The sequence below is a fragment of the Sturnira hondurensis genome, unplaced genomic scaffold (genome assembly GCF_014824575.4).
Source record: "Sturnira hondurensis isolate 20B ecotype Veracruz unplaced genomic scaffold, ASM1482457v3 Scaffold0019428, whole genome shotgun sequence".
Classification (NCBI taxonomy): domain Eukaryota; kingdom Metazoa; phylum Chordata; class Mammalia; order Chiroptera; family Phyllostomidae; genus Sturnira; species Sturnira hondurensis.
The window spans coordinates 1,137,495-1,155,999 of record NW_028092059.1 but is presented as its reverse complement, the minus strand read 5'-3'; the positions used below and the strand labels follow the sequence as shown (position 1 = coordinate 1,155,999).

At 36.3% G+C, this 18,505-nt stretch overlaps 1 protein-coding gene across 3 annotated transcripts in view; it reads left to right on the top strand.

Annotated features, from left to right (window-relative positions):
* QTMAN (queuosine-tRNA mannosyltransferase) overlaps positions 1 to 18,505 on the top strand; it is a 382,528-nt gene that overhangs the window by 110,634 nt on the left and 253,389 nt on the right. For all 3 annotated transcript variants that reach the window (XM_037027769.1, XM_037027768.1, XM_037027770.1), the window contains exons 2-3: positions 14,834 to 14,905; positions 17,693 to 17,895. In XM_037027769.1, the coding sequence (XP_036883664.1) occupies positions 17,717 to 17,895 (179 nt within the window). In that variant the 5' untranslated portion in view covers positions 14,834 to 14,905; positions 17,693 to 17,716. The remainder of the gene's footprint in view (positions 1 to 14,833; positions 14,906 to 17,692; positions 17,896 to 18,505) is intronic.

Below are 18,505 nucleotides of genomic sequence, written 5' to 3'. Positions count from 1 at the left end.
TGAGGGGCATCAACGTGAAGGTGTCAGAGTTGCTTTGTGAAGGAAATACTGTTCAGTTATGAGTTACAGGAAAATCCTCAAAATGATTTAGTACCAATGCTTATGTTTGAGGACATTATTCCATGAGTAAATAAAAATATAATTTCTTTTTATCTCTATGTATAGACAGTTGTTTAAACAAAGACATTGTGGTACTCATTTAGATTACAGTTTTCTAAGAAATAAGCAAACAGGTCATTTGATAATTTATATTACTGATGTTGATTTACAGGAAGAACTTATTAGATCCCTGCAAACCTTAAGACCAAGGGCAGAGTAAATCAGATTTTATCTTAGATGGCATTTTGAGTATGTTATGCCTTTTAAACTCCTAGACTGACAGTTCCCTATTTTTCAGCACACATGCAAATGGTACATAAAATAGAAAACATCTCCGAAAGAAGCAGTAAGAATTCATCTTTACACCTGCTTGCTTTGCACTACACTGTCTTAGAAGAAAGCAGGGTAACTCTTCTTTCAAAATCTGCAGAAGAAGTGGGTCAGAGTGTGACTTGGCAGTGTGAGTCAGTGCCTCAAAACTCCTCCAATGATGAACCTGAACTCTTGTATTTCCGTTCTGTGTATGTTACTTTGACCTCAGAGGACAAAGCAAACAACTATCCACTATAATCCATACAACATCCCCTATATAGCATCATTTTAATAAATTCCTCCCTTTTCATTTACGATGGCAGAGTTGTTGGTACCTTAATTACTAAAGCAACCTGTGCATGGACAGAACTTATCTCAGAGCAGGGAACGTATTTAATTATCTGGAACTCAAATTTTCTATTTGAGCAGTTTATAGTCACTGAAAATAAAGGAGGACCTTTTAACATTCAGAGCAGTCGTGGGAGAGAGTTCCTACGTAATCACAATTTAGGCAAGATAGCTTCCTAGATTTGGATTCAGAGTTGGGTATCAATGGTCGGTTCCTTTTGGCCCTTAAACTATTCTTTTGGTCATACTTTAGGGAGCAATAATTTATAGGCCAACACTTTGCACTTAAAAATACTGCCTGTAAAAGATCAGCTGTTTCTCATTGTTTTCACCTTTGTGTTCTCAGTGATCACTATAGTATCTGGCACTTAGTAAATATTCTTTAAATGAATTGTTTTAGTAGCCCATGGAAATGCTTGTAATAAAGGCAGCTTTATGCTTTGCCTTTTCCCATTCCTCTTTAATTTTTTTAAGTTGCCCAATAAGCACTCCTAGTTTGTTTTTTGCTGTCTTTATCTTCTCATTCAATGATATCTGCAGTGATTTAGAACTTATTGAATAGGTGAATGCAGTGATAATGCTTGGACAATTCACTTTTTGATGCTGCTATAATTTTCAATCTAGGGATACCTCTTTTTGTTCCCCTTCATAAGGTGAGGACTTACTGTAGCCTATTGATGAAAATTCCCAGTACATTCACTGAATGCCCTTTGTGTGTAAGGTACTTCTTTGCTCGTTATGAAGGGATATAAACATGAATTGTTCACAGAACTTGCCGCCACGGAATTGAAATCTGGTTGGGATGTGCATATGTACTAGATAACTCTAGTATAGGTGGGATTGTGGTCTCTGCTCTAGTTGAGGTAAAGGCCAGAGTTGGTGGTACTTCAGGGGAAGGAGTAATTAATTCTGATTGGCTGTCTGTGGGTGAGCATTTGATGTGAACCTTCATGCATGAGATGGAAGAAGTTGGAGTCTTGAACTTTATGTAGGAATTTGACAGGTGGTAAAGGTGCAAGGATTCGAGGAAGAATGACCAGCTCAAGCTGCTTGGAGGTGGGAATGTGTATAGACTGTTTGAAAAAATGGCAAGGAATCTATTGTGTGGAGGAGTGTTGAATCTGTGAGAGTGATAGGAACTGAGTTAAAAGAAGAGCTTGGAACCACATGGTGAGGGGTCTTGTTTCTTGTTAAGTATAATTCTGTGTTTCTTTTGCAGAAATAATCATACCTTTTTTAGTAGGCCACTGGCATTAAGATATCTGTTAAGTTTCGGAGAAAGAATGGAAGACATTAAATGTAGTTGAGATTGAAGATGATGAGGAAGGCCGGGGGCTGTAGGGCTTGGCAGGAGGGCCTGATCCCGGAGGTCTGGGGCAGGTCCGCGTAAAGGCCGGTGGGTTGTGGATCTGTTCAGAGTGGTGCAGCAGAGTCTTGGCTCCCAGACAGGGCATGGAGCAGTTTGAGCCTTCTTTCCACCTACATTATTTTGGAAGATGGGAACATACCTCCCTTTTTCACACCTGCGAGATGAATTGTTTTAGCCTGAATTCTAGAAGAAAGCAAAAAGAGAAAAGCGTTGGTTGATTGTTGAGTGAGTCAAGGATCTCTGCACATTTCTTCGACTCCCTTTTGTAGTTGGGATTTTGGTTTCTGTCCTTTGTGGACTCTTGGTTCATCTCTTTGAAGTAGAACTCACTATTGCCCTGTCTTTGAGACCCAGGTTAAATGTTTTGTGACATTTGTCACTGTATTGTAATTTTATCCAGGCCATAGGCCAGAAACTATTTGGCTCATCTTAATATCACAAAAACACTTAGCATAAATTTTAGAATAATCATTCAATAAATGCTTGCTGTATAAAGGAAATTTGTTTATGCTCTGCAGTCACACAGACCTTCCTACTCTCTGCACATGCAAGGCGTATTTCATCTCGGGGTCTTGCTGTGCCTGCTGCCTGGAAAGCTTTAGCTCCAGATCTGCATAGCCCCCGCCGCTCTGCCTCCGCTTTTTGTGCGGATGCCCTCTCATCATCAGCTAGGTGTTCTCCGACAACCCTGTCTAGAATACTGCCCTTCCCCAATCCCAGTTCTCAGCAACCCTTAGCCTTTATTACCCTGTTATTTTTCTTTATAGCACCTGCTGTCATCTGATGCACAATTACTGTATTTTGCCATATAATGTGCAGTTTTCACCCAAATTTTTGAGGGGAAAATAAGGATGCGCATTATACATGGGGATAATGACCACATACCATGGGTATAATGATAGGTACAATAATCCCCTGTGTGATGCACTCAAAAACGTGGGTGGCATCACACACAGCAAAATATGGGTATCGATGACTGTCTTTTTACTCCACGTAGAAAGGCATTCCTATGATAACACTTGTTTTGTTCCCTAATTTATCTGCAAGCATTTGGAACAATGATGGACACAGTAGGCACAAGAAATATTTAACTAAATGAGTGAATGATAAAAACCAGACTGAAAAGAATAGTAAACATTCATCTGCAGGTTTGTTTATAGGTTTATGCAAGGGATGGCATTGTTGTAACTTTTATAGTATTTATATCAAATTATGAGTATTGCTTACAGAAAAATAAAAACAAATTCTATTTTCTATAGATTGTGCTGTGAAATCTAATTATGGATTAGTATTTGTTTTAAAAATATTTGAATGCCAAGCATATCCTGCAAAAAAAAAAACAGTTTTATTATCCATGCCAGCTTAATTTTTAAGGCAGTGAAATGGAAGAGTGTTATTTCAGCAAGCAACTTATTTTCATTTGTGAGAATGGAATATTTTGAATATTCTAATTGATTTTTGAGGATGATTTTACAAAAAAATAATTCTCCTTTCTGTACAGTGTGTATTTGCCTTTAAAACAGTTGGAAACTAGGAACAGGCTTGGAAAATATTTGTTGAGAAAGGGGGGAGCCAATAATTGACTTAAATGTTTGGAGGAGAGTCATTCAATCCCAATATAAAAGGTAAATCTTGGGTTGTGCAAAACTTTAAAGAAGACCTATTTTAAATATCATTTTAGAGGTGTATTTAAAATTTATGAAGAGATTCTAAACTGTTTATCATAAGCTCAGCTTTCTCTTTTTTACTGCAAATTTGCTTGGATGTTTTTGCAGAAATCTTAAGTCTGTAATTTGACAGTAAAAAAGTGGGTTATCAAACCAATGATCAATTATTATATGTCTTTTAGTGTCTTAAGAATTCCCTTTTGGAAACCCATAAAAACCCGTTTTTCCTCACCAGAAACTTCATCTACATTTCCCACAGGGTCAGATTACTAATGGTAGAGGTGATCTCCTTTGGGGCGGAGAGTCGAGGGAATGGTAACCAAGTCAAAAAAATGCCACAGGGAGCTTTCTGAAGGTTAGGGTTCTTTTCATACCAACTTAGTGAGAATTTTAAAATATGTTAAGGTATATATATTGATAGGTGTATTCATCGTATCCCTTTAAGCACCGATGAAATGATATGCTGATCTGTCATTTTGTGTATATGTATTTTACATTTTTAGTAATATTTTTATTTTTTCTGGAAGTGAATTCTTAATTACTAGTATGCTTTCCCTGGAGGTTGTTTTCTCTTTAGAGTTGTAAGTTAAGTGTTACAGCATAGATGATTCTAAAAAGAAATGGTTGCATTGGAAAACAATGCCAGAAGTAATAGTTCGTTTTTATTACTTGAAAATGAAACGTGGTGTTTACATTGTAAAATGTACTAGAATCTGAAGGTTCCATTTAAAACTATTTCACTACCAAGTCGAGTTGCTACTGAGTTAATATTTATTAATTACCCATTTACCTATTGCATGCATATAAACACAGGAAAAAACTGGGTGGTTATGAGAGGAGACAGTGTTTTAAAATTGCGAGACTGTGTTTCTAGTAGTTGAATATCCAGTCATTCCCCTTCTGTTTTTTTTTAACATGTGTAACACATATGGATGATTATGTAATAACCTTTTTCTGCTTTCTTAATATAGACACTTAGGAAATTAAGTGTGAAACTAGAAGTTCTTTTCAATTGTATTCACCTTAATTAAATATTTTCTCTTATTTCAAGAGCCATAACTAATTATTTAAGGCCCAAATTAATTTTGACATTTTACTTGAACTTTAAAACTTTGAGTTTGCACTATGCTTGCCCATGTTTCTATTCGAAACTACAAGTACCAGAATAGTATCTTAGTCTCTAAAACACTTGGTCAAAGTACAGCTCCAGATCTCTCATATGTAAATAAAGGTCTCGATCTGTTTGCAATTATATAATAACTCGAGTACATTTAAAATTAATTATTTTATTTTATGCTTTAGACAAGCTATTTATAAAACTAAATTATAGTGTAGCTATAGCCCTATTAGTTTAACCCTTGCTGATTAGCTTTTTAATAAATTTCTTTATAGCAATAGTAGTTAGAATACATTGAAAACTACGTGCAAGCTCCTAGAGGGGAGTAAGCCTTCAGTAATTGGTGTGTTTCAACCAATTTGGCTTCCTTCCCTAAAGTTAAGAAAAATTTAGATTTTTTTTAAAGATTTTATTTATTTATCTTTAGAGGGGAAGGGAAGGAAAGAAGAGAGAAATATCAATGTATGGTTGCCTCTTGTGAGTCCCCTGCTGGGGACTGGCCTGCAACCCAGGCATGTGCCCTGACTGGGAATTGAACCACGATTGTGTGGTTCGCAAGCCCATGCTTAATCCACTGAGCTACACCAGCCAGGTAGACGTTCTCTTAATCACAAGTTGAAACATACTCAGCGATGATAACTTGAAGAATAAAATGAAGCACAAAGAGAAAAAGAAAATCACTCGAAATTCTGACAAATGATTATGTATACTTGTGTGCATGTGTGCTGGCTCAAGGTTATATGTTCATTTCATCATATGTTTTTATACATTTGTGTTATATTGCATTTGTGCAATAGTGAAACGTATCCTATGCCAGTAAATATTCTTCATTATGACTTTTTATTATAATTATTTAGTCACAAGAGATCCTTTTTGTTGGACACTTTAATTTCAATTTTGGGCAAAGACTTCAATAAAGATTCTGACAATTTCCAGGGTTATTTATTAGAAGTGATATTGTTGAATCAGAAGATACACAGAGTGTGGTAGATAGCAGCTTCTTTTCAGGATATGACAAGGGTCCTTTTAATTCACAAACTATTCTCTTCTACTTTGTAGATGGCTGAAATTTTATCACTTGTTGCTCCTGGGAGAGGTAACTGATTGTGCCTGGCAGGCATTTCCTCCGAACAATGTGAAGGAATTTATTTTTCATTTAGTTCTTGCAAGTAAAGTTTCAAAGTAACATGGGGCAAGGGACAAGTGGAATGAATGATAAAGCGAAACAAAGTACTCCTTTATAATTCTACTAAGATCAATTGAACAACTGTTATATAAAATCCAGGATTTTATGTACCTAGTTTTGGGAGTTTAGTTATAATCTCTCTCTACAATGATTCAGGCTGTTTGTTAACTGTGAATGCTAATTAATCCAGTAGAGAGACTTCTGGTCCCAGATATGGTGCATATATATGCCGGATAGAGATGCAAGAGGGAATTAATTAACTCCTAAGCAACCTTACTCTGTTTGAACACTCTGTTTGCAAAGTGTGAAATTACTTCCTTAAGAGATGATGAGGATGCTAAGTGTGGTTTTGGGTAGGTTGCAAAGAATACCCTTTATTACAGGGTCTCTGCTTCATTACACAAAATATTTTATCTTCGGACTGTTTCCTTGAAAAAAACAGGTTGATAAAGAGATAACAGTGACAGACAAGGCTAAATAGATAAAAGTCGTAGTGCTTGCTCCAACCAGAAAACTTTGAGCTACTGCTACTTATCTTTCATCCAGTGGGGACTTGTGTGTCTGATGATATGGGCAAGTCCGTGCTTCCTTTGCAGATACCATGGAGAACAATAGATCTTCTTGAAATTATATACTGTTGTCTTTGTGACTATTCTTTACTCCACTGTCTTAATCCTAAATATCCACAGGGTTTTAAAATCTTAGTCTATTATTATCAGACTTACTCTTTTTCTTATAATAGTGGGTAGCTAATAATATGCCCCTTGTGATATTTAAAAATAGTGACACAGCTCTCATTACCACATCTATTAGCCCCAGATTTACTTAGCACCAGTGTAAACTGGGCTTCTAGGCTTTTTAGAATTTATCATTATCATCCTCTAGAGTCTATCCAGTTTTTTCAAGTTTTGGTTTCTTAAACCATAAGCAAATCTCTTAAGACCATTGACAAATCAGAGCATTCTTGAAAAAATATGTGGCAATTGGAAAAGACCTGCTGCAAAAAATAAATAGAAGAAGATATATCTTTAACTAATCCTACTTTTAGTAATTTGGTGTATTCATGTGGACCTTGGGCGATGAGAGAAGTGTCACTCAATATTTTAATTGGTACACAGCTTTAAACGTGGTTTTATTGATTTGGATCTTAAACAACAGATTCTTACACTGCTTCATCTCATACTTCTTTACACTATTTAAAAGCTTTGTTATTGCAGGGTGACTTTCATGTATATAAAATGACTTTACAAATATTAAGGGTGTCTAACGTTGGTACGAAGCATATATATTTCTCACCCTTTAATCCTGTATGGAGATTTCTCTTTCTTCTCCCAAGTGTTTACTGATATATATTGTTTTGTTTCCTAAGCTGCTAGGATCTTGCATTGCTTTTAAGTGGATTTCCCCTCACTGATAAATAGATTCAGTTGTAAGATTATGTCCTTTTCATTCTTCAATGGCAGGGAATAAATCCAGAACTTTATACTTGGTGACATCTATTGTAACTCATCAAGGGAATGCCACCCATGTTTGCTTGGGCTGCTGCACTTCAAATAGGTCTGTTTGTGTGTTAGACTAACCCTGCTATTTCTGTTTCAAAATTAACTGAAAACGTGATATGTGCCTCCCACTCGGAGAGGGCAACTTCTTGACAACTTTTTGTTTAGTTAGTATGGATTAAGTTCTTAAAAGATGTTAGCGAGACTCGCTAGTGCCAGGATATTTAAGAACATTTGTCATTTTATTTTAAATTTATTTGGTGTGTGTATTTATAATTAGCTTGCACAAACCAAGTTGGAGTTATGTTTTGATAGAGAAGCCAGTGTAGGGTAGCACGATTAATGCTTCTGTCCAGTGAAAGGCACCAGTCTAATGATTAAACCAGTTGAATTCTTCCCGGTGGTACTCGACTGTCATCATGTTCAATATTCTTGCAGCGTCCAGTCAGTCAGAGAAGGTGGTTGTCCGTGGCCTGAAACGTGGCTTCTAAGCCCCTCAGCAGGGCTGTTGGCAGAACGTTTTCCTTAGAACGAGTTGTGACCTTTCAACTACACTAAACTGCTGGGGTGTGAAGGGCAGGGTTGTGACGTCAGGGGAGGAAGGAATCACAAGAGATTAGAACAAAAGTTTTGATTGTTTACCACCCTAACTATGTGGTATTCAGCTTTGTGCAATTTATACCACTGATGTTCTAGATTTTAAAACTACTAGGAATTATTATAATATATATAATATAATGTGTAATATAATTAAACATATGTAGCAAATACATTTATCATGTTATAGTGGCATTCATATTTCACATGCTTATAAACATATGCTGCAATATATATCATTTAAATAATAATAGTTATTAAACATTAATATTTAATCCCAAGACTTCAAAGAGTAGAAAGTAGAGGCACCTTTTACTTACGTGGTATCGCATGCTTGCAGTGAAGTATAGTGGGAAGATATATGAATAAGGGGTCAGGAGACCCTTGCTCTCCCTTATTTTGTGATGCCAACATTCCCCACTTCTTCCTTTATAAGAGAAAGGTGGTGGAATGACCGTGGCAGCATCCCTCCCGACTATGATTTTGTGATATATTCGGGCTTCTCTACTTAGGTGTCTGTCCAAATGGGTCAGGCCACCCGATTTTCTCCCACTGAGCTGATTTGCTGCCCCTTTCAGGAAGGCGGAAGCCTTGGAGAAATGCCATCTCAAGAAGGCAAATACATCATTCATCTTGTCAAACATTTAGAAAATGAATAATTATTGGCAGGAAATATTTTAAAATGTCTTTTTTCTTCCTTGTTAAATAAAAGCCTAATTGCTAACCGTGGAGTGGGATCTCCAGATTGATGGTGAGGGAACTGGCTTCTCCTTCTACTTCACTCTAGTATTAAATGCCAGCGATGACAGATCAAACACATTCAAAAACTGCAGGTGATCTTCATTTCTATGGGTCTGCTCCTGATCTAGCTGTCCTCTTAGTATGGAGGGTTAGCAACAGGGGAGTGGGAGGAGGAGAAGGGGGAGAAGGTACAGAGAATAAGTAGCATAGACGGTAGGTAGAAAATAGACAGGGGGGAGGGCAGGAATACTATGGGGAATACAGAATCTAAAGAACCTGTGACACATGGACATAAACAAAAGGGGGGGAATGGTGGGGGAGGGGGTATGCAGGGTGGAGGAGAATGAAGGGGGGGAATAGGACAACTGTAATGCATAATCAATAAAATATATTTTAAAAAATAAAATACATATGCAAAAAGAAATTGCGGGTGATTTTCAAAATTCATGGATTTCACAGATATCAAACTTGCTTTGGCCTAGGATTGAATTCCTTATGGTGTTTCAACTCTTGAACATTGTTACTTCTATTGTATTTAGTACATTAGGATAAACACATATCTACATAAAAATTATTATTTTGCAATAAATTCTGATTTATGTGAACAATAAGCAAAACAATTATTATTTGAAAGGGGATACAAGGGGTTCCCAAGGGAAACCTGGAATTATCTTCTGGAGGGTGGGCCCCTTGTAGTGCAGGTTTCCCCCACTAGGTGTGTGTTCTAGGAACCCATCTGTATCAGCGTACCAGCTGGCACTGTTGTGAGAGGCTGTGTTTGGCTTCAGTGAATTTTTTAAAAGGCTCTTTGAACACATTTGCCCATGTCATAATGGGTGAGTTACAAGTGCACCTGCCCACACCACACTGAGTATACAGCACTTTTTGACCAAAAACAGCATGGCCCCTGTTCCCCACCCTCCCTATTTACCTGATGTTTCCCCGAGCATCATTTTTTTTTGTTTCCACTGATGAAAACATTCCTTTAAGGAAAACATTTTGCCCATGTGAAAGGTAAAACAGAATGGCAGAAACACTAAAAGGAATCAAAATCCACAGGCTCAAAAACTGTTTTGAGCAGCAGAAAAAATGTCTTGGTAGAAGTATTGCATCAAATGGAGAGTACTTTGCAGTGACTAATATTTAAACATGTAAGAATAAATATACAACTTTGTATAAATAAATCCCATTTTTTGGTTCCCCCCTCATATAATAAAAGTATGTTTGGATGTGCTGGCTGCTGATTTAGTTTAGACTTCAGGAACAATAGGAAATCACTAGGAACAAATACAGTGCAGTCTTGGGACCTGTGCTAAGTGAAAGCAATGTTACTTTCCCCCTGATTTTCAGTTCAGCTCTACAAAAACTTAGTGCCATTCACTATATGCCAGATCATGGCATAGCCCCCAGGAAAATGATATGGTCCCCATCCTCCAGGTACTTGCAGTGTCATAGGCAATGGAAGGACATGGAAATAGAGTGAGGCAAGTATAGTGATACTATTATACAAAGTACAAAGGAAGTTGTGCTTAAGAGAAGTTCAGGGAGAGGCTTCATAGAACTGATGATTCATGAGCAGAAATTTTAAGAAAAGTTCATTAGGTGAACACGAAGAGATAAAAGAAAAGAGATAAAGGTTTGAAGTCACAGAAGTGTAGCACAGCTGCATGAGTGTGAGTGCTTGGTATTGCTGCAGTGAAGAGGCAGCGGAATTGAGGGCAGGAGGATTGAAGTGGGAGAAGGGGCACCAAGGCTGTGTAGTACAGGGAAAGGAAGGAAGGAAGGAGCCAGAAAAGGAAGGCGGTAACTGCATCATGTAGGACCTTGGGTTCTTATCTTTATGTGGAATGGAGAGACAGTGAAGATGTTTGAGCATGCCACTTTAAGATCAGTTTTGCATTTTGGAAGATTATTTGTGCCTGGCTTCTGGTGAATGGTGTGATGGGAACCAGATTGTATGGTAGTGTGGAGATGTAGTTAAAAGCGTAATGCAATCAGGGTAGTTCAAATGAGTGAATGAGAGATTTTCTGGTATAAAATTTTCTGTGGATTCATACATATACTGTCACATTTTAAAATGTCAGCACATTGAAAATATTTTAGTACAGTAGAACTAATTATTGCTACTTTTGTGGTTTGAAGTTCTTTCCGAAATTAATAGCAATGGCAAATTGAAAGAAGATTAGTATTTTGTCACTGAAATTAAACCAGTAAACTCACAAAAATGTTCAATAGTTATAATTTTGCTATGCAACATGGAATGTAACTTTACAAAAATGTAAGGTAATAAATTGTAATATATACCCATCTAGTTGTGGAAGTTGTGTATATTTGAAAACTAGTGGATGATATCTTAGTGCAGGTACATGCAATTGTTTGTTGAATTTGCATTTGTTACTGACAGTCATTACTGAGACTTTGTATTAATTCAAGTCATGGAATAAGTGATATTTTTAAGCAACTGTTAAATTCCAAATTGAGAAGTAATGAAAATATTTGTTAGAGAAAATTAAATAGCTGTACATGCAGATCAAATTGTGATTTTGAAGAGTGTGTAAATTGTGTAATTAGAAAAGTACATTTCAAAATAGCACACTTGTTGAACACTTTCTGTTTGCTAAGTGTTGGGGATAAGCATTGCTTTGACCGAGCAAGGTTAAATACAGTTTTATTAGTGAAGAGCATTATCGAGTTGTTGAGACTAATAATTTTGTGGAACAACATTATTAAGAAAAGGAATATGCCATATACGAATATCAGATTGAAATTTTGGAAAGAGCTTGCAAGTCACATAATTGGAAAAGTACATTTTAAAGTAGGTTTAAAGTGTCTCACAAAGAATATGGCTCTAAGTCTTCCTACTAAATCTTACATAAATCCCTAGTTCTTAGTTACCACTGCAGGAAACAAATGTCAGAGTTGAAGAAATATGAACATCCATGACATTGTGGGGGAATAAATTATTAGAGAGCTGCATCTTATTCATTATGAACCCAATTTTTAAATTTTTTTTTATTTATTTATCTTTAGAAGGGAAGGGAAGGAGAGAAATATCAATGTATGGTTGCTTTTTGGTGCATCCCCTGCTGGGAACTGGCCCCTACTGGGAACTGGCCTGCAACCAGGCATGTGCCCTGACTGGGAATCGAACCGCGATCTTTTGGTTCACAGGCCTGTGCTCAATCCACTGAGCTACACCAGCTAGGGCTTGAACCGTATTTTTTAATGTTACTATTTAAGTACACATAGTAGTATACAAGTTATCATACACCTTGGGTTGTACATTCTATAATCAAATAGTAATATAATGGTAAATTCGCATGATACATTTTCTTCAATTCAAACTAGTGCTCAGGAATCTGATTCATTCCTTACTATTAGCCAAACTTTGATTATGAAGAGTACTGTCAGTGCCTATGGTTTTGGGATTGCAAGGTTATTACTCTGCATTTGAAGCCAGATTATATTTCAGTTTTCAGAGATTACATCAAGGTTTCAGGAATTAGGATGAATTTGCTGTACCTGATTTTTAGAATTTTAAAAAAAATAACTTTGCCATAGCATTTGTCTTTCTCTCTCACACCTCCCTCCCCCATATAGTAATTAAATGTAGTGTAATACTTTGAGGAAACCTTTTTTTTTAGCTAAATGTATTTTTACTACATATTCATCTTTCATGGGTTCTGTTAGGGGAATCAGTGGTGACATATTTCAAAACAAAAGTCTTTTCATGCTTATTCTTTACTATTTAATAAGAATTTTGGCATATTTTAACAACTGGGGTTTCCCTGATGAATCATTGAAGTAATAAGTGAGTGGGCTGGAAGGTAACACTAACTTTTCTCAGTACTGCCCTGTTTTATTCGACTGGGGTATTAGCTGCTTTTTAAAAATAGAACCTGGTGTGTTGGAGTTGGTGGGCGGAGGTGCAGAAGGAAAAGGGTCAGTGAGAAAATGCCAGGCAACCCTCTGAGGACCCATCGGGAAACCCTACTCAAATTCGACTTTCCCCGGTTTTAATGCATTTAGTGCTTAAGCTCACTGTTTTTTTGCTCTGCCAAGCTTAACCTTCCAAATATTGTATATAGGCAAATAGAAAATACATTTTTAGCCTTTGATAGAAATGTAAAGTATCAAGCCATGTACATATTAACCTGTGGAACCAATTTCTCATGTGTGTGGGATCAAAACTGTTAAAACCATCATCACTGAAACTATACCTTCCTACAAGCAATAGCAGTGAGGTGTCTGTGGAATATGTTGATACAACAATTCCTCTGATTTAAAAATTTTACTTGGTGTCTGGTTGGAAAGTTATTTAAATATTATAGGTAACAAAATTGACATCATGTATGCGGGCTAACTGCAGGTTTCTAATGTGATTTAGGATCAGTTTTTAAAAGTCCACATGACTTATTTACACTTAGCACATCTTTTTCAATAAATCAATGACATATTGCAATTTTCCTTTATCTATGCTGTTAAAAAATATTCAACTACCACAGCAGTTGTAACTACTAGAGGAGGTAGACAAAAAAAATGTAGTTCACCTTGAAAATGATCATGGCTCAGGGAATAAAGAAATTGGGTCAAGCTGAAAATAAATGCAGGTACAATGACAAAAAGTTTTAATAAAAATTTAAAAATATTCACAGCATTGGTTTCAGGCCACTTTTGTTCTAAACGATCGTATCGATACATTTCCAGCTTTTATTTGAGATGATTTTAATGGCACTTGTTCATTTTGGTCAAAATGTTTATATGAAATGCTATTGTGATTTTTCACTTTCCATCCCCTTTTAATTATAAATACAAGCTGTTTGGAAAGGTGGATAATTCTTAGTTCATTTTGACCTCTGGTGGTTTTAAATAGAATTTGAATTTACTTAAAATTTCTATGTTATAGCTGTCACTTTGACTCATTTTATGTTACAAATTTAATGTGTAGCATTTAACCATGTATCATTAAATCATAGTATTGATAATGAATTAAACTTCCATAAAACTTTAATAGTATAGTAGATTCTCATTCATTGGTATCACTGAAGAATAAAATATGGTGAAGAAATGAGTTTTTTTTTAAAGAAAACTGAAGCTTGCTTGTTTAATCAGAGAAACTTAATAGTTGGTGAAATTTATCTGAAATATTTTATATGCTGTTTCGGGGAGCAAGAATGGATTGGCCATTTACTCTTTTCTTAATAGCATAAAATATCATTATATTGTCATGCAGAAAGGATCAGTATTTGTTTCCCAATGTAAGTTTTTTTTTCTTTTGCTGTTTCTTCCAGCAAATGCCACACCCCTTATTTGGATAGTCTTCCACAATTTAAATGCTTCAAGCTTTAATATCTGTGATGGTATGTGTGCTGATGCTTTAATAGATTTATTCACTCTCTGAACTATGTGAGACATTAGTCTGCATACAGGCTCACCCACCATCTTTGACACACACTTGGTTGCTGCTGTAAAGGAGACTCCGCTTGCTCTGGAGTAAGTACTCTCAGTGTGGAGGCCCCGTTCCTGCTGCTCCCAAGGCTCACTCTCTAGTAACCATTGCTAGTGGTGCAAAAATGTCTGTTTTCACCCAACTTGCCTGTGAGCATCTGTGTTGTCAGTGACCAATTGGCAGTTTTCTGAGAGTATTGCTAAAATGGCAAATAATGTGCTCCCTTTATCCTTTAGCAAATTCTAGCATAACAGCAAAAAAACCTATTTTAACAAAGTTTTTTTTTAACTTCATGCTTATTTGTTTCAAGCAGTATTTTCTAAAACAAAATGAAGCACAGTTTTAGTATTTGAACTGTTCATTAACATGCTGTAATGACATTTGGTTTGGATCTTATGTTTAAAAATCAGCTTTTTGCTTGTACCTAATGGGGATCATCTCTCTTCCAGGTGTGCCTTAAGAAGACAACCATAGAAAAGAAGAGCACATTTTCTTCTTGCCGCAAAAATTGCAATAGAAAAGTAAGTGGGGGAACTGCCGGGTAGGGCTGTCTCTGTAAAACAAGCAGGACAAATTTCCATGAATCAAAGCCACTAAGTATAGTTTTCAGAGATGGTAGGACATAGTTACTTTCCCTAGAAAAATACCCAAAATGCAGGCACACCCATTGGCCACTAGCAAAATGCTCCAGTAAACGCTAGTTCAAACCTGTACATTTCACTCTTCTTACTGAGCTATTAAAGGGGTGGAAATCTACTATAGCTATAATCTTTTTTCCCCTTCTCTTTTTTTCAACCTCCCACATGCTTGGTGTTAGTTCTGCTTACTGATTGTCTTGAATCTACAGCAGCACCTACACATACTGCCTCCACAGTTTGCAGATAACTCATGATTCAGACTCACAGAAACATCTGTAACTATATGGCATAATATGTGCTCTAGATTAATCATGGAAAAGGGCAAAATCATGGAGGATCAGAAAGCTTTTTTTTCTTCCACTAATATTGATGTTGCTTTCTTTGAGGTTATATGAGTGAAATATTCTTTAGAATGGCTTATATCACATTCCATCACTTGAGTAAATATCTCAGGGCATTTTTACTAGAGTCTTTTAGAAACCTTTTCAGAATATACGCTGCATATACACCTTAGCCTGGTTAGGTCAGAGGAAATAATGCAAGATAGTAGATATCTGTGTTGTGATCTAGTAAGCAAATTAATGTTAAACCGCTTTTATTCTGCCTTGAAACCTTTGATATAATTTTCAAAATTGCCTTTTATTATTCTCTCTAGTTACTTTCTAGAAGTTTTCATCGTTTGAAGGAATAATGGCTACAGTTTTATTAAATGTGGAAGTATGTTTAACTTACTGAACACTATGTTAAGAGTTGAAGTTTCCCCCTGAGCTGAAAAAAATTAAGCCTCTGCATAGCTAAGCCTCTGCATAGCTTCCTTTTTAGCCACAAAACTGGTGGGGCTTTTAAAATCATATTTGAAATGAAAGCTCCTGATGAGGAATGGGTAACCCCCAGTGCATTTGAGATGCATGTGTATATCTTTGCCACTTGTCCTTGATGGATAGGAAGGAGGTCATGACTGAAAATTACTGCAGGATTTGAAGGTATTCATTCTCCTTAAGTAGGACAATTTATGCTCATAATGGAAGGGGCAAAATACTTATTACTGACTGTGGACTACTGGGCTTCAATTTCATCTTCACAAACAGCTCTGTGGTTAGTATTGTTGTCCTCATTTTAAAGAAGGTGGTAGTGAGTCCCACCATGTTAGGTAGCTCGATCAAGGTCATACAGCCAGGAAGGGACAGAACTGAGATTTAAACTTGTATTTTCCAGATCCTGGGGTTCATGCCTTTTCCACTTGAAGAATACTGTTTCTTATTTTGCAGATAATTGAAGTATGTGTTTATATATTTTTCCCCAAAAAATGCTCATTGGGAGATTCAGAGACCAGGAAATAAGCTTTTATTCATTTTCGGTATTTTTTGAGAACCATTTGAGACATTTTGCTTTGAAATGCAATTTAGGCATTGCTTTGAGCAAGGTGAAGTACAGTTTTATTAGTGAAGAGCATCACTGAGTTGTTGAGACTAATAATTTTGAGGAAAAACATTATTAAGAAAAGCAATATGCCATTTAATGAGTGGTATTTACTTCTGTCATAAAGGACAATTCAAACATCTGGAATATTTTTTAAACAATGTAGTGTTTATGTTTCTTTCTTACTTCTAACAGGAAATAGCATATAATTTTAAATGTACATAAAAGTTTTTATATTCATGCATACATTTTTATTTCACTAGCACATTAACAAAAGTCCTATTATTCAGATAAAAATTTTCTTGATAGCCAGTTTCTCTGTGATGAAAAATTTACCATGTTTTTCATAATAACATTACTTATCTCTCTTTATGGATTTGTTGTTTAAAGAAGGGTGATGGAAACCTTGCTGGTTAACGTATAGCTTTACTGTAGGGCATATAGCTTTACTCCAATTTTTTGGTCTTTCTTTGGGAGTGGGATATATACAATTGTGAGGAATTGATCAAGGTTTGTTCAGTGTCTCCAGAAGTTATATCTTAAGATTTATGACACTAGGGAATTAAAATTTGAATATGAATGTGCTTTCTGAATTTCTTTTTGAATTTATAAATATGCATTCATTGGGGACTTTGATAGCTGCTGCATTTAAAAATGGATTACTGTATTTTGCCATGTACAGTGCCCAGTTTGGGCACAAATTTTTGAGGTAAATATAAGGATGTGTATTATACATGAGTATAATGATCACATATCATGGGTATAACAATGGGAACAATAATACCATGTATAATGTGCACAAAAATGTGGCTACATTATATGGAGCAAAATACAGTAATATGAGAAATACAGAATCAGAACGTCTGAGCTGGAAAAGGCCTTACAGATAAAGGGCTGTCGGAGTGGGAGACTGCCCAAGACTGGATGCAACTCTAGGCCATGCCAGTTCCAAGTTTAGTGAGTCAGATCAAAGCCGTTTCAACTAGGAAAGCATCTAAACTTCCTAGAGTAGGAGAAAAAACTGAGTCACTGTGAAAGTAATCTCAGGGCATGAAGAAAACAGAAATCGGAAAATTGGAATATCCTTTATGTCCTCTTATTTTAACAAGTTGGGACAAAACCTATTTAAAATGTGTTTGTAAATTATTTATATTTGATTTCGGGGTACAATCTTTTAACTTACTTTTATTAAAAAATCTTTGTACACATATATGCATATTTGAAAATACGTATTTTTTGCTTATTATCTAGAATCTGTGACAGTTTGAAGGGCCAATGAGTACTCTTCTCATTGAAGCATTCTACGGAGGGTCCCATAAACAGCTCATGGACCTTCTCCGAGAAGAGTTTGAAAACTGTGTTCTTTATACTCTTCCTGCAAAGAAGTGGCATTGGAGAGCACGGACATCAGCTTTATACTTCTCTCAGAATATTCCTGTCAGTGAGCATTACAGGTAATTAGAGCTGAGGCTGCATCTTCAGCCTGTTCTTTGTTTTCTTTCCTCACCTGAAGACATTTTGGGGGGTAGGGTGGGGAGAGAGAGAGAAAAAGAAAGTGAAGCATAGATTCGAGAAATATCGATCGGCTGCCTCTCATAGGCTCCCCAACTAGGGGTCGAACATGCAACCCAGGTATGTGCCCTGACTGTAATCAGACCACAGACATTTGAGTTACAAAACAATGCTCCAACCAGCTGAGCCACACTGGCCAGACGATCAGCCTGTTTTTAATGTACCTGTATAAGGATGTTGCTTCTCTGTTGATATCTATGAGATTTTCTCCAACTCTGGAATTGATCAGTATGACCATCAGTACAGACAGCAGAACAGCAGAGTACATTATACTCTGAGGACTCTAGGTTGATAGAAAAGTGGCCTTATTTATTTGTTTGTTTATTTTAAAATATTTCTTGACGTCCTTTTTGAAAAAATAACTTTTTAAGATTTTGTTTATGTATTTTTTAGAGAGAGAGGGAGGGAGAGAAAGAAACATTGGTAGTTGCTTCTCTGATGCCCCCCACTGGGGACCTGGCCTGCATCATAGGCATGTGCCCTGACCAGGAA